At 46.4% G+C, this 16478-nt stretch overlaps 1 protein-coding gene across 2 annotated transcripts in view; it reads left to right on the top strand.

Moving 5' to 3' along the window:
• Positions 1–601: 601 nt before the first annotated feature.
• Positions 602–16478, top strand: part of HLF (HLF transcription factor, PAR bZIP family member) — a 48301-nt gene continuing 32424 nt past the window's right edge. Inside the window, exons 1-2 of one of the 2 annotated variants that reach the window (XM_057716406.1) lie at positions 602–1182; positions 3347–3682. In XM_057716406.1, the coding sequence (XP_057572389.1) occupies positions 1068–1182; positions 3347–3682 (451 nt within the window). In that variant the 5' untranslated portion in view covers positions 602–1067. The remainder of the gene's footprint in view (positions 1183–3346; positions 3683–16478) is intronic. The other variant, XM_057716408.1, reaches the window with a different exon arrangement.

The raw sequence follows: 16478 nt of genomic DNA, 5'->3' as shown, positions 1-16478 counted from the left end.
AAACAGTTCACAGCGCTCCTCTGTCGGCCCCCTCTCTGCTTTTGTATCTCATTGGAACTTCTAGCAAGTACTTATTTTTCGGTGGTTGTGGGAGACCAAGAGAGAGGGTGCTAAGCTTGGCTGGGGCCAGGTGAAATATTTAGAAGAGTATCTTCAATTCGATCTAAAGCAATCATTGTCGAACTTGGCTGCTCCTTAAAACCATTCTGGGAGCTTTAAAAACTAATGTTGCCTGGATGTCAGCCCAGAGGTCTGATTTAATTGATCTAGTATGCGGCCTGGGCCTCTGGATTTTTAACTCCCTAGATTATTCCCAGATTGAAAACGACTGAAATTAATTTCGCATTCCTCCTCCTCCTCTGAAAAAGTTAGCCCAGGTCGGTGGCCCAGGGGACCAGACGCCCTGACACCTGTCTCTTTGCAGCCCGCCAGCGCGGCACGGTCCCAGAAAATCGGCGCGCGCGACAACGCTAAACACGCGGCGGCGGGGCGGGAGGAGCCGCGTGGGGCCCCGCCCCCCCACGCCTATCGGCGCGCGGTGCGGGCCCTGACGTCACTCTTGTCAGGCCGCTGCACATGGGCGGCCGGATGCGCTGAGCCGAGCGCTGCGGGGCTGCCGAGCGCGGGGGAGCAGCGGCCGCCGGCGCGGGGAGGGGGGTGGGGTGGGACGGCGCGCGGCCTCTGAGCTCGCGCGACCGGGCCGGGGCGGTGCGGTGCCTTCCGCCCTCTGCAGCCGTCTGCATATTTTTTCTTTCTTTTCCGCAATTTGGAACATTTTGCAAGCCGAGGGGGCTCGAGGCAGGTGAGAGCATCCTGCACGTCGTGGAGGAGCCCGTGGCCACTTGGAGCGCTCTCTGGGGACCGTCTGCACTGGGAACCTGAAAGTTTTTTGTTTTTATATTTTTATGTACATGTATTTATAAAGACATAACTAATTTTTTTTTCTTCCCTTGTCTCCACCGCCTTGAAGGCGAGTGCTTTTGGCAAAGGACGGAGGAAAAAGCTCAGCAACATTTTGGGGGGAGGTTGGGGGTTTTTTTTAAGAAAAAAAATTTCATCGCATCGCGATGGAGAAAATGTCGCGACCGCTCCCCCTCAATCCCACCTTTATTCCGCCTCCCTACGGCGTGCTCAGGTCCTTGCTGGAGAACCCGCTGAAGCTCCCCCTTCATCACGAAGACGGTGAGCGCTGCCCTCCTGGCTGCCCCGCTCTGGGAAGGAACGAAGCTTCTGGGGGCCCCCCTCCTGGGCCGGGCACCCCCGCTGGAGCATCGATTCCCCTCCCTCCCTGCCCCCGGCACCCCGGCCCTGCTTTGATGAAATTGAGGAGCTCACCTATTACCCCACTCCTTCTGCTCAGAAAGGGGAGGAGATCCCCTCGCTGAGCAACGTTTAGAACAGCGTTGGGGACCCGGCCTGGCCCTCCTGGGTCCCGCTCGGGCGGCGCAGGTGGGAGATAGAACTTGACAGGTCAGTGTTCCCTAGATTGAGCTTCTCTCGCCCGCAGAGTGAAACCGCTTTCGCGAGGGCCCAGCATCGCGGGCTGGGTGGAGGAACCCGAGGGCCGGCTTCCACGCGGTGCGGGCTCGAATCGGGGGTCTCACCGCGGAGCCTCGGTATTGGGATCGTGCTTATTGCTGCGGTTAGTTATCAGTGTCTGGAACTCCCGAGGTGAGAGCGGAGACGCCAGTTCTCCCAGGCCGGGTGCTTCAGAAGGGGGAGTGGGGGCTGGGGCTGGCTGGGGGAGGGGTCTCTGGGCGGCATGCCGCGCACGCCCCCAGCGCTGCCACCTTCCCGGTGCACTTTTCCGGGTGGGAGGGGGGAGCGGAGCAGGCTCACGTGTAACCGCGCAGGAGCCTCCTCTGGCTTAAGCCTTTCCTTGGTAAGTCCCAAACCTTCCCCAGGCAGCCTTGGCTGGAGCGGGCCAGGAGGGGTCGTGCGAGGAGGCGCTGAACCCAGTTGTTGCCGCCAGGGATTTGTCGTTTGGGCTGATGGGTTTCATGCCTTCAGTATCACAGTAGCAAATGTGAACCGTGCGGCTCAGAGTGCAGTCTTGAAAGATCATTTGGCTACAAGTAGCCCGGGATCTTCTTTCGCGTCTTCTTTCCTGGGACAACCTGTTGCATTGCAAGAGTTGAGGGGTTTGGTTGTCAGTCTGCAGAACATAGCTTCTCTCCTAACTCTCCTTTAAGGGGGAGTACTTGGGAGGAAGGTGCTGCCTGCAGTCTTTGCATCTGTGGGTGTTTTTAAGTCAGATTCTTGGGAGATGAGACTGCAGAGGATTAGAATGGATGGCGGTGGAGACTGTGTTTCTGTGAGGAAGAAACTCAGAAGCCTGATTCCTTAACCCCAGATTTCACCCGCACCTGAGTGATAGACTTGTCCAAATCCAGAGCGCTGGTTAAAGACCTAATGGGGTGAGTGATAACTCCAGGTAGAAAATAGCTGCAAACCTCCATCACAGGTATACAGAGGAACCACCTTTTCTGGTAGCTGTACTTTTGACAGGTTGCATACATGTATAATTTTTGAGTTGGATCATACTTAAGGGTTTGGGGAAGAGGAGGAAGAAAACACTTTTTATTTAAAGGCAAATCAAAACAAAAAAATCGTTTTGTAAAATACAGTGTACCCCAGTGGCTTTAGAAGCAAGTACATGTGCGCTAGGAAGTTCTCAGCTTTCCTCTCTGCAATGTGAGACATTGGTCAAGCTCCTGTTAAGTCTCAGAGGTTCCATTTCTTCATTGTGAATGGAGATCATTGCTGTTTGCAAGTTTATGAGGTTTTTGGGGAGGCGAATATATGGAAAGAACCAGGTATGTTAGTAGGTGCTCAATACATGGTATTAAAGAAGGGTGGAGAGTCCCTGCTTCACCAAAATTAGAATTACGAATGCACTGGCTTTCTAAATCTGAATGACCTCATGTTGTTACTGTAATGAATTTCCTGGAAAATAAATGATGCCTGGTTATTGGCGGTTTTCTTAAAAATCACAGCAGTTGTATGTAATTGCAGGTGTTATTTTCCCACTGTAGACTTAAATTATTATTTGTCTCCTCAAATCATGCACTGAAGCCTGTGCTGTCTTGTTTATATCCTAGATCAGTCTCTAGCCCTGTCCTGAGGACTAGCGCTTTCTTTCCAAAGTAAATAGGAAGATGTTGAAAAACAGGCAGAGATCCATGTCCTGCCTGAACTTTTAACTCTAGATCCACGAGAACCAGCAGCCAGAGAAGAGCCCTGGCGTTTGTGGGAAGCAGTTTTGTAGCAGAAGCCAGGAGGACTGATAAAAAAGCGAGACTTGTTAATTTTCTTTTTTAAACTCCAATTTTCCCCTTTTTTGCAGCCTTTAGTAAAGAGAAAGACAAGGAAAAGAAGCTGGATGATGAGAGTAGTAGCCCGACGGTCCCCCAGTCAGCATTCTTGGGACCCACCTTATGGGACAAAACCCTTCCCTATGATGGAGATACTTTCCAGTTGGAATACATGGACCTGGAGGAGTTTTTGTCGGAAAATGGCATTCCCCCCAGCCCTTCTCAGCATGACCACAGCCCTCACCCTCCTGGGCTGCAGCCGGCTTCCTCCTCTGCCCCCTCCGTCATGGACCTCAGCAGTCGGGCCTCAGCACCCATTCACCCTGGCATCCCATCCCCGAACTGTGTGCAGAGCCCCATCAGACCAGGTAAACTCTCAGAAGGTTGTCCCTTCAGGTGGGAAGGAGCGGGGAGGAGAAGGAGGGTGGGGGTGGCATAAACATCTTTAAAAATCTGGGGTGCTTTACCACACTTGAAAAGTGGAGTCTTGTATTTCAGCCACAGTAGTGGTTTTCCCACTTCAGTGAGCATATCACCTGGAGAGTCAGCTAAAGGCAGATTCTGTGGAACCTACCCCCAGAAATTCTGATTTTTTTCAGGTCTGGGTGAGGCCCAGGAATATGCATTTTTAACCAGCTCCCTGGGGGATTCTAATACAGCTGTCCAAGGACTACAGTTAATGATTTGGATAATTTAGCCATCCATCTCACCTTCTGTCTCTTCCTCATTCCCCAAATACACAGATAATAGGACCCTGCTGAAGGACTTGGGTAGACTGTCTGTAAGGCTGCGGTTTACCTATATTCATTGTTCTCTGGCCTCAAGGGGAAAATGTAAGTCAGGGGTGTGGAGCTTTTAGTTTTTTCATCCATTTCATCTTGCGTTGTCATTGATTGAGAAAGGGAATCTAAAAACAGCTCTCATATTAAGCATGGCTTAGCCTTCTTCAGCACCAGACCCCATCTCTCTCTCTTCAGTATTCCTATAAACCAAATTGTTCTTATATTTTTTTTTCCTTTTCATCTGTTTATCACATGTAATCCACTTTTATCAAAACCCACAAGGCCACAAGGCTGGCTTTAAATGGTGTTGAAATATTACACAAAAACGTTACCTGAAATGACCAGTACTTCAAAACCCACTGCCAAATGCTCCGATATAAACACAAGTTGAGGGAGCTGTGTCTTCGCTCCTTTAGCACCCTGTTGTACAAAATGAACAGGAAGAAAGGCTATTTCATGTGCACAGGTAACCAGGAACAAAGATGCAGCCAGATAAATGGTCAGGAAGGTCGCCGAGCCGAGGGCCTTAACTGCGGAGAGGATAGAAAGCAGGACAGTGGGAGACTTGTGCTCGAGATTATTCCTGAACTCTGTGTCCTCGACTCGTGTAGAATTTCTGTGACACACAGAGCGTGATTAAAATGAAAGGAAGTGGTGCGAAGGAGGAAGAGAATGCCCCTACCTTGAAATGTTAGCATTGGAGTTAAAACTCTTCCATCAAATCTCTCTGTGCTGCTCCTTCTCCAAAACCCACTTTGAATTATAACTTCAAGGCTACTGGCTGGAATGGCTTTAAGTCTTAGCCTCTGACCACCTCAGGAGGCCACAGAAGCTTGGGGAAACACTCCTTTATGTGACCCTGATTCCCTGTTACTTACGATGGACAGGGCTGTGTTCCCAGGAACAGATAACAAAATAAATAACCATTCAGAGCAAGAAAACAACCAGGAGGAAGGGGACAGAGCCCCAGTGAGAAGGTGCAGTTATGCCCCAGTCATCTACTCTGCAGAATGAGACAGACCACTTTGTAGCCATGTGACCTTACAAAGTGACGCAACCTTTCAGGGCCTCAGTTTCCCTTTGTGTAGGAGGGTATAATTTCTATTTGATTGGGTTATTGTGAAAATTAGAGATAGTATGTATAAAGAGTCAAATGACTAGCCCGAGATATTTTTTAACAAGGGCAGTTATGATCCTTATTGACCAATAGTTTTTGGCTTGGGGTGTTCTAAGCCTAACACTTATACTCAGTTGGCATTTCTCAGTCTTTTGTCACGTACAGGATGTGTGCCATGTTAGAAATACTGTATTTTTCCCCCAAGATGCATGCAGATATTGGGTCCCCACCCATAGGTTCCTACTGAAAAATCAAGAATCAGGGTTTTGGAGCTTGAGGTTTCCTTAAAAGTCATTTGTTAGAGCACATTAGAATCAGTATTAACCAATGACTTTCAGAAACTTGTCATGCCCCAATCAGGTTTGCAATCCATAACAAAGGACTCCTGCATATCAGTGGCTGTCATTTTGTTAGGTTATGGAGTTAAAGGCACTAGGATCAAAGGGATCACTGGGATCTAGAAATAAGCTTTTCATTTAAACGTCTTTTTTCATAATGGAAACACACTTCAAAATGATATTCTTCAATTCATTTAAACTCAGTGATACTCCTAAAAAAAAGGAAAAGAAGTTAGAGCTTTTCTTAAAATACCAAATGCAGATAAGATAATAACTGCTGTTCTTGTAATGCTGATCTTTGTAAAGATGATAACGCAAAGTAAAATTCTAGGGAATGTGGAATTGATGGATGGTATATCACAAGCAAACCTGAAAAAGGAGAAAGTTCTTGATTATTCTCTGTAAACACAGTGGTTACTGTAATAGAAATACCAAGTTAATCTTGAGGAAAATAAGTCCTCAGAAGGGAAGAGCACAGATGTAGCTGTGAACATTCTGGGAACTGTAGAATTTCAGTCTAGAGCAAGATTTCTCAGTTTTGGCACTGTTGATATTTTGGGTACGTCTTTGTTATAGGTAATGTCCTGTGCATTGTAGGATGTTTAAGGGCATCCCTGGCCCCTATCTTCTAGAACAGCGGCCCCCAACCTTTTTGGCACCAGGGACCGGTTTCGTGGAAGATAATTTTTCCATGGACAGGGGGTTGGGGTGGGGCTGGGGGTGGGGGTGTTGGGGGGGGGTGGTTCAGGTGGTAATGTGAGCAATGGGGAGGGCAGATGAAGCTTTGCTCACTCACCCACCACTCACCTCCTGCTGTGTGGCCCGGTTCCTACCAGGCCGTGTACTGGTACCAGTGACCCCTGCTCTAGAAGCCAGTAGACAGCCCCCCCACCCCACCCCACCCCCAGCCCCGCCTTTGACAGGTAAAAATGTCTCCAGGTACTGCCAAATGTCTCCTGAAGGCAAAATCACTCCCGTTGAGAACTACTGATCTTGGCTTTCAATTTGAATGGCAAAATCTGGGCTTAATTCAGAATCCTTTCACACACATGGATGCTTTTTACCTCCTATTAATACGTTATGGCAAAACTTGAGAAGGTCAGGAGACTTTCAGTTGCTAAGAAAATATATAATGTTAATAAGAGCACAGTTACACACTTTTAGTTGATAAAACTAAGATATCAGGCTAATCAGGAGGTAATCGCAAAGCAATTTTATTAAACATTTGTTTTCTGCTCTCTGCTCAGCATGCGTCTTTTGTAGCGTTGTGCCATTAGTGCCACCTATGTGGTTGAAAGGAAATGAAGCCATGAGGTGACAAATTATGCATTTCTAGGATTACTCCAAGTGTGTCTTGGAATGACAAGGTGAGAGTTCTTGTGAATTCTCTTACTGTTTACCCTGACTGCCCTCCAACCCCTTTCTGGTTTTAAACACCCGTCCTTATTCCTCTGACTAGCTGTCTGATCAAAGATTGAATTAAATATCTGAATACAATTTTCCTTGAAGAAATAACCCAGGAATCCATTGAAACGTCCTGTGGCCGTGGGGTTATTGCTAAGCTTTCTGGGCTGACATCTTAATGAAGGAAGATGCTATAGCCACCTGCACGGGCTTCTCAGTCACCTGAGGTGCAGCTTCCTGGACTTTCCCAGGCCAGCAGAGATAGCAGGAGTCATCCTGACCACTTCGATGTTTGCATGTCAGATGCTGTCAGAGGTGGTACCCAGGAGTGCTTTCCTGGAGGTATGTGCTGTGTACTAGAAAAATAAGAATCAGTTTGCCCTGAGAATTGAATGATTGCTTTAAGGACAGCAGTCCCTTTAGGGAAAGTCATCTATAACAGACAAAGGCAGAGTTATTTTTAAATCACATGCTTGTAAAGCCAGATTTGAAATTGTTTCCTCTGGTGGTTTTTCTTTGAATAGCTTGGGGGTGTCCTGCCACTGTTAAACCCATATTCAGCTGAGAATTACGAAGGCTCTCTTTCCAGTTCTGAGCACAGAGTCTGGGTTATGATGAAGGCTGGTTACAGAGCGAAGTGAAAACCCTTCCATGTGGTGGTGTGTGGAAAGAGGGCATGAGTGGATGGCCCAAGGAGAGTAGGGAAGTAGCGGAGACATCATTGTACCTTTGCAGGGTGGAATTCATGTTCCGTTTCTGCTGACCTTCCCTTGTAATGAGGTTTTGACATAGAAGGAAGATGCTGGCCATGGGATCTGAATAATGATGTAGGAGAGTTTTGTGCTGGTGATTCTGGGATTATGAGAGGTCCTGCTGAGGCAACAGGATTCTTTTGCTTTTTCCAGGATCAGGAGACGAAGCTTCAGTTTCTCTCTCTGCTTAAAGGCATGCAGTTCATATATTTTGCCATCCAGCATGTTGATAAACCTGGAGATTGAGAATGCCCTGATTGAGTGGATGTGCACTGTGCCCTGAGTATCATGGAAGTGCTTTTCATTCCATCAGCATCAAGGAGATCACAAGGGGAGAGAGTCAGCTTTGTTCTGGAAGCAGGCAGACTTTTTTCTGTTTCTGTTTCTGTTTCTTGTAAGAGTTTATTTTCACCACACCCTGTAGAGGACAGGCTTGCCCTGTTCTCTTGGCTTTGTTGTGTGTAACATCCCAGGACAGTGGATTCTAGCCTCCTGACAAGAGGTATTCCCAGATAGGTGTGGACAGCAAGGGTGACGACATGCTTAAGACCATCGGCTCTGGGCCCAGGGACTTGGGCTCACGTCCTGGACACGCTTTGGCTTGCTGTGTAACTTTGAGTCACTTTCTTGACCTCTTTAAGCCTTGGTTTTCTCATTAGGAGAATGGGCGCTATAAATAGCCCCCATCCTGTGGGGTTTTCGCAGGGTGTGTGGCATATGCATACTTACAGCCTGGAGCTGGCCTGATGCCGGGGCTTGTGAGTAGGGAAAGGCATGGCTCTTTCCCAGCCCCACTCTCCATGTAGGGATTTGTTTCATCCAGTGCCTTTCCCTCTGCAAAACAGGACGTGCGTTTTTTCTGTTGTCCCCCACCTCTCCCCCGCAGCATGCCCTGGTCCTGTTCCACATAGCCTGCTTGACTTTTCTCCCTCGTTCTGGGCTAGGACCAGCCACTTCCCTGATGTCAGCCCAGCAGCAGCGCTTCTGGGTTGGCAACCCCTGTTCCTCTCGTGTGGAAACGGCGGTGCGCTGGGTGCACAGTCCCCAGCTCTGGTGCGTGCCCCGGCAGTCCTGGCTGCCTGCCTGCGTGACCGTGTGCACCAGGCACGTGGCTGTGCCCTGTGGAGCTTGCCCAGCTCTGGGTGGCAAGCTGGCTGCCTGCCACCCTCCCGCCCCCACCCTCGCTTTCCTTCCTAGGCGAACTGCTGCAAGTGCCAGCGAGAAATTGTAATCCTGACCCTGGCATGAGAAAGCTGCGCTCCGGAGGGCAGTTCCCATGCCAGGGAAACCTGCTTTGCCCCACATTCTAGCCAGACCCCAAATGCAGCCCTCTCTCCTGCCCGTGTGCCCAGAGGCACTGTCTTCTCTGCGCTGCTGCGGTGGGCAGGATTCCTGCAGGCTGGCTCCTGCCAAGGAGCTTGGCAGAGTCTTCTCAGTTCAGCACTGTGTCTACCAGACTAGAAAAATAGCAATATAAAGACAAAACTAGGTAGAGGAGAAGGAAAGGGTGGGAGAGGTGGGAAGAAAGGAGCCGTGATAACATGCTGATGTAGAGCCAGAAGGTGAGAGACAGTAGTGATTTATTAGGTTTCTCAGAAACTTCCCCTTCCAACCAGCACTAATCACTTTTACCCAGGAATCATTTCTTGTCTCAGCAGTGAAAATGGCGGGAAGAGGTAAGGTAGTAGGGGAAGTATTACGATGGAAAAAAACATTGGAAAAGAATATATGAGAGAGGGACAGGGAGGTACAGGGCCTGTGCTTGGTTCTGCAATGAGAATGATGGAAAATATTGGTCCCATCTAATATATTTCTTTATTGTAATATTTGGTGTTCCCCCAGCAAATGGTCTTGACCCGAAACCATTAAACCATTGTTTTGGAGTAAACTTAAATGTGCTTCAGACCCAGGTGCCTGCTGGCTCACCATTCACATGTCCATCAGAGTGGCCTCTGTTTCAGCCACAGATCCATCCAGGTGGTGTCGTAGTGTTTTAGGGCACAAGAGCTCATAAACAAACACACGTGGTGTGAATCCTGCCCCTACCATGCCTGCTCACGATCTCAGGCAGGTCCTTTAAGTGATCTGAGCTTCAGATCTCCCGTCTGGACCTTTGGAGTAATCCCTGGACCGGCCTCCTAGGATGGGTGAAGTTCACATGAGCCAGTGCATGGAGAATACTTGGCACAGTGACAGGCGCACAGGAAGTGCCCAGTCACAGCTGCTCTGAGCGGCTTTCTCATTGCCGTCGGATCTCATTCTCATAGGAGGACCTTGCATTGGACTGCTAGGCAGTCTCCATACTTTTCCCTTCCTAGCCATTTAAGGTCTCTGGAATTTCTCCTCTGCTTCTCTTCCCAGGTCTTACTCACCCCTCTCTTTGCCTCTGAGTTGTAAGCAAGCTTGGGTAGTAGCTAACTGTAACCTTGCCCGTGAGATTAAAAACATCAAACGAGCAAAATGCAGTTGAAGAAGTTCGTGAGTAGAGAATTTCTCCATGACATATATGGCTAGTAAATCAGTCAATCAATTGATGTTACTATTGTGAATTTTTACTAGTAGACAGTAATGATACTTGAAGGAAATACAGTGACCTCAGGGTTGAAGAAACCATAAAGGCAGTTAGGGTGCTGGGAGAGGAGAAAAGTCTAGTTCATCATCCTGCTTACAAGCAAGACTTTACATAAGCATTCCAGAATAATAATTCCTCCTTCCCCTCAGTGGTCTTGTAATGGATAAATCTTTACTCTTTCTGCACATTTATGTTCTCATCTGCAACGCAGCACCTTGGTTGGGTTGATGTGAGCTTTATAATGTGCGTGGAGGGCCAACATGGCACCTCCCATAGTAGGCCAACCCTTAGCTTAGATCAGTCCTGCTACTTTCCTCTAGTCAATGGTATGAAGACGAGAAGGCATTCGAGGAAACTGTGGGGGCAGGAAGCCGTGTGGATGGTCCCCGCGGCAGCAGCGTTGGCTTTGTGCTGCCCCCTGGGGAAGACAGACAAGGGTGTGATTTGGCTGCTGGTCTCAAGGAGATGGCAGTTTAGTGGGGAAGGTAGAACTTGTAGGTAAAAAGATGAGTGACAGGATAAGCTAGCGTGTTCTCAGTGCCAAATGATGGGTACAGAGAAGCCTCCAATATCTACTGAAAAGAGGAGGGTGAAAGAGTAAGCAAGAAAATGAGTAAAACATTTGAAAATGAATAAGGGAGCAGTGCAGACAGTAAGCGTGTCCAGGCCTCACGGGAAGCAGGCACGGCCTGGGGCAGGAGGGCCTGGGGCGAAGCTTCTTGCAGGAGTTGGACCTTCCGTTGGGCCCCGGAGTGAGAGGTGAGGAGCCCAGGATGGTGAGCGGCAGTGGTGCCGCTGAGTGTGGAGGCGGGAATGCCCACGGGTGTTTAGGGAACAAGGTGTCATCCAGTTTGGCTGGTGCAGAAAATTCGTGTGAAGGAGGCAGGAATATGAGTCTGGAGAGGCAGGTGCCAGCCAGGCTGGCAGCTTCATGAATGCCAGGCTCCCGAGCTTGAACTTGGTCCAGGAGGCAGTGGGGAGCCATTGAAGGCTTTTGAGCAGGGAAGTGGTATGTGGACATTTCCTCTTGGGTTCAAGGTTGGATCTGAAACATTTTTAGATACTTCACAATAGTTTCCTCTGGCAAACCGGGACTTCCTTATTTTTGTTATTTTGAAAATAAACTCTCCCTTGAACATCAAACAGTTTTTCAAAACACAGTGTTCTAATGATCAAGAGAAAGTAATTCAAAAACACAGGGTTTAAGTTTCATATATAAAGCCCATAATTTTGGTGATTGGGGGAACACTCTTTGGCAAAGAAAATAGTTTGAGGGATTTGAATGGTTCAGAATTTAAAAGTCCAAAAGCAGGCCTGATCTCATAGGAGTAGAAAAATAGATTTTAATAAACCCAAGCCATTAACATTCATGACTTTAAAATACCTCTATGTTATAAAGCTTACTGGGTTTGCAAACAAGTATGTTAAACCTGTTTCTATGAGTGTAGGTTTTTATTTTTGTTTTTTTGTATGTGTGTTTGTGTATGTGAGAGAGAGAAGGAAGGCTTCAGTGATACAAAAAGTACTTGATTATAAGGATTACCTGCAGCAGTAATATCAGGCTGAAAACACTTAGGCAAGTGTTTGGCCAGCTTAGTAATTTTACTCCTGGGAGACAAAGGCGTCCTTATAACAGTTTTGTATTCTTGAGTCCTGACCTTGTGTTTGTGGCTCCCTTCTTCCCTGAAACCGTAATTAGTTGCACATCATGCAGAGATCTGGTGGCTGTTGGGTGGGGGTGGGGGGTGTTGTGCTGGGGGTGCTGCTGGAGGAAAGGGACTTTGTGGGGGCAGACAGGCTCTGGGGGAGCGATGGGAGCTGCTGAATGGCACCTGCATGAAGTAACGTGCTCAAGTACCCCTGAAGTGTTCTCTGAGATCACGTCAAGATTGCAGAAAGCGGGAGGAGTTGCCATGACCCAAACCAGTTCACTTAAGTAAAGAAATAGCAGTGTGTGCAGTTTCACCTCCAGCTATGTACAGTAGACAATTACAGGAGTGTTGGCAGAAGCCAGCGTCTGTTGGGGAAAAACTATACAGTACTTGTTTCTGTTAAATTGGCTTCTGGTGGATACACACTCCATGACTTAATGTGAAAATTCCTAAAATGTTTGTTTTCCTTCATTTCTGACTTTAACAAGTATTGTTACTGCCTCAAGTTTCTAACTATGCAGCTCATAATGAGAACCCAGCCTCATTTTCTGTCCTGAAAAAATTACACAGTTCCACTGTCACACAGATCTCCCGAAAGTTTTGATTTTAGAAGTTTAATCTAGAATTTTTTTTCATTAATGATTTTTAGAAGAATGCTTTGGAATTTGGGGTCTTTTAATAAGAGATGGCCTGTGACTAACTAAACTCCTTTCCCTCTCCAATCTTGCCTGAGAGACCCTGGATTCCTAAGAACAATGAGTGCATGCCGCAGAAAGATGCTCCAGGGAGCTGCAACACGAAGTCATCTGTGACAAAACGTTCTCTTAGAAAGTGGGATTGCATAAATGGGTCAGCAGAAATAAGTGCTTTGGCAGAAACTCCTTGAGTGGGAAAGAGCTGTACTTTCTTTTGTAATTAGCTCTGGGTAACAGTCTGCTTTGATGTCCTTGCTGTGGAACCCAAGCATGGACAGTGGAACAGAGAAGGAAAGCCTCACCGCTGCTCTGTAAGTGTTTCTGCACTTAATGGAAAGAGTTAAGTAAGGCTGTCCATTCATGCACAATAAAGGCCTCTTGAATTGAACTGAATGGGCAAAGTGAAGGTTTGTTTTGGGAAGGATGCCACCAGGCCCTGACCAATGGGAATCAAGGCTGTAAACCAGATGAACAAGATCATTTAGATGGGCTGTAATCAGATTACCCAGAACAGAGATCTCAATACCCTAGATAGAAAGAGTTCTTCTAAGGAGAGTGGCAAAGAGTCAAACTCCATCTGCCCAAAGGATTGATCTGAAAACTTAGTTCACCTTAGAATGGATTCATTGTGCTGTGGGCTTAGATAGTATCACTGAAGGAGATTATGGAGGCTTTTACTAGAGAGAATGTTAAAAATGGGATGGAGATCTCATATCCAGTTGAAATAATTCTGCTTTTAGAGGCCAGATGCCACTGAAAGATTTATAGAAGAAAGAGTAAATAATATAAAATGTAAAGATAGAAATAAAGCCTTGATGGAGTTTCTGAGGATAGGAAAAGGAAAATTTGCAGAACTGACTTCATAGGAATTTCATAGAATTCATTTCACTATAATTGATTTTTTTTTATTAATACACTTTCCGGGGGAGTTGGGTGTCTTTTTTTCCTCCTAGAATCTAAAGTATGTTTATTTCAAGTAGCCAGTAACACCTGAATGATTTTTAAAATAATATTTGTATTTGTGTCAAAAATAGTTTCTAGCATTGTAGATGAATTTGACCCAAACATAACAGGGCATTTAGTGATGTCTAGCTGTTGGATTCCTTAGACGTTTAAAGGTAAAAGACAGGAATTTTCAATATTACAAAAATTAGGTGTAAAGAAGCTATTTGAATTTACTTATACTCTACTTACTTCTCTTTTTACCCTCAAGCTTACCTGGCAGTAACATTGCATTGATTGAGATTTTGTGATCATTTGATCTTACATTGATTAAACTGAAATTGGTATCTTTGTCTTCTTTCTAAAGCTGTTACCAAACATATTAATTATGCAGATAGAAGTTTAGGAGGCACACTGAACTTATTTGAGCACAAAATAGGCTTTTAAAGACGTTAGCTGTGTGTGTATACATTGATGGTCTTCATCATAGTGTATATTAGCGAGGAGCAAAAAAATTTCTGCTGTTCAGATGTGTCAGTAATTCGGGTCAGTGTTCCCACCAAATTGTTGGAGTTTATCTGTCTGCCCTTCTCCCCCGCTTGTCCCCACGCACTAAATTTTCATGTTTTTAAGCTTAAATTTTCATGTAAGTATATGGAACTAAAAGAACATTTTTGTTCATTTAGGTACTGTCAGAGAGGATGTCATAGACCAATCCGCAAGGATGGTGGTTTCCTCTGGAAGTTTACTAATGAAATAATTATCTACTAGAGCAGCCTCCTCTCATTCTTCCCTTCCCCTCACTGATGGGCAGCATAATGTGGTTAAAATTCCGGCCTTGGCTTGGATCTTGGCTCTGCCATTGACCAGCTCTCTAACTCTTCTGCCTCTGTTTTCTGCTCTGTAAGTGGGATGGTAATAGCTGCTGCAGTCAATTCCTTGAGGAGTAAATGAGATGCTGTGTGGAAAGCACTTAGAACAGTGGTCAGTCTGAATGGTAGCGTTCACCACTTTCATTTGTATTCTGCCATTACTATTTTTCTCTTTTCCTGTCTCCATTGTCATCTTATGGACACTTAGGTGGGAACAGATCTTGTGCTGTAGTAGTGATGGCCAGCAGTGACTGCTGGAGCAATGCTCTCCACCTCTTGAGTCATTGTAGGGAGAAAGGGTGACGGAAAAGCAGAGCCAGGGAGCATCCTGGGTACTGACATCTGTGAGAAGATACACCCCACCCCTGAAACCCCCGTTTGTGATCCTGTAACAGTGTAAATGCCCGCTCCATGGACAGCTCTGAGGGTCATCTTAGCATCCCTTACCATCCATCTTCTGACTCTGTGCCTGGAAGACCTTGAGGGGGTAAAGGGGGAAATGGGACTTACTTCATTTCCGTGAGTGCTCTCAAGCTTTTCCAACGTGCTATAGAATTTGTGACTGGGGTTTCTTCTTTTTCCTTTTTGGTGACACCTTTGCACCACAGAGTGGAAGACTGGTGGTGCCTCTAAGCTGTGGGTGATGGGCTGCTGAGTAGGGGAGACAGGACCATGGGTTTCCACAGTAATGAACCCCCTAGCCTTCTGCTTCCCATGGTGCAAATCTCTCAAACGTTTTCTTAACCCTCCCTACAAGATGAAAACATGGCAGGGAGGGTGAACTGGACCCTTCTGTCAAAGTGGAATGAAGACATGAGGAAACTGCGAAAATAGAAGTAAATTATTTGGAGGAAACGTGTGAAAATAGTTTTTACACAAAGGGGAAAACCGGAAGTCGATTAATTTAAGACTTGGGATTAATCTGATATGACTGTTTTTTTAACCAGATTAGAGATGTGGAGTTCTTGGCATGGGTCATGATATAGTACACTGTGTACTGTACCTGTGGGTGCGGCAGGATAACCCTTTTAAAGGTACAGCAGTCCTGCTTTGAGGATCAGAAAGGACATCAGGCTCAAACTAGGCAAGACGTTCCCTCTCTGGTGAGGGGCATTTGATTTCCGCTAAAGCTCCCTCAGCATGTGTTTACATCCAATCACGTATCTCTGAGCTTTAATAAAAGAGTAGGCACAACGCTCCTAAGTTTAAGTGAGCTGAATGCATGTGAAATCATAGCCACACCCAGCATGCGTTAAAGCCGGGATGGTGCTCAGCCCTTGATGTAAGAGGTTGTAAGAAAGCAAGTCACATTAGAAGTGAAATTGGTTCCTGGAATTTAATCTGCTCCCAGGAGGATTGGCTGTTGTGCATCCTTTGCCAAAGCATGTTTTCTCTTTTCCTCATCAGCCCTTCCATTCTGATTACAAGCTGCTTAAAAACAAATGCGGGCCTATCTCAGGGGCCAAAAACCACGGCGATCCCGATAAAATCATTTTAAGGCAGAAAGAACAAGCTTTGATAAAGACATTCAGAGAAACACAGTCCTAATAGCATCAGCACACTCTTGTTGGATCCTTTAGACAGTAAACTGTTATAAGTCAGTCACAGGTCGCCTGAGAGGCCATGATACCTTGGGCAAGTCACTTAAATCCTGAGCCCTGTTTCCTTGTCTGGAACATGGCGGCCTATTTCGTAGGAATGCCTGAGGGTGAAATGACATTAAATGAGCTAATCAGTGAGCAGAGCTGGGAGAGTTGTCACTCAGTAAGTTTTAACTCCGAGTGAGAATCTGGTATTTAAACATCACTTTCTAGAATGTACTTGTAGTTCATATCTTTGGAGTCTCACTTTTAGATTTCTGAGTTGCTGGGCTGAGTCTTTGCAAGCCCTGCGATGCTTTTTTAGGTACACTAACAGATCTAATTTATTGTCTTAGCTATGCTGTTAATTACCTTAAGCAAGTTGTCAACCTCTCTGGGCTTCACTTCTTCATTTATAAAATGGGAATAATCTGTTTTTGTAACTTACAAAGAAATAT

The sequence above is a fragment of the Hippopotamus amphibius genome, chromosome 17, assembly GCF_030028045.1.
Source record: "Hippopotamus amphibius kiboko isolate mHipAmp2 chromosome 17, mHipAmp2.hap2, whole genome shotgun sequence".
Lineage (NCBI taxonomy): Eukaryota > Metazoa > Chordata > Mammalia > Artiodactyla > Hippopotamidae > Hippopotamus > Hippopotamus amphibius.
Note: the sequence above shows the minus strand (reverse complement) of the source record. Positions and strands in the feature narration are given on the sequence as shown.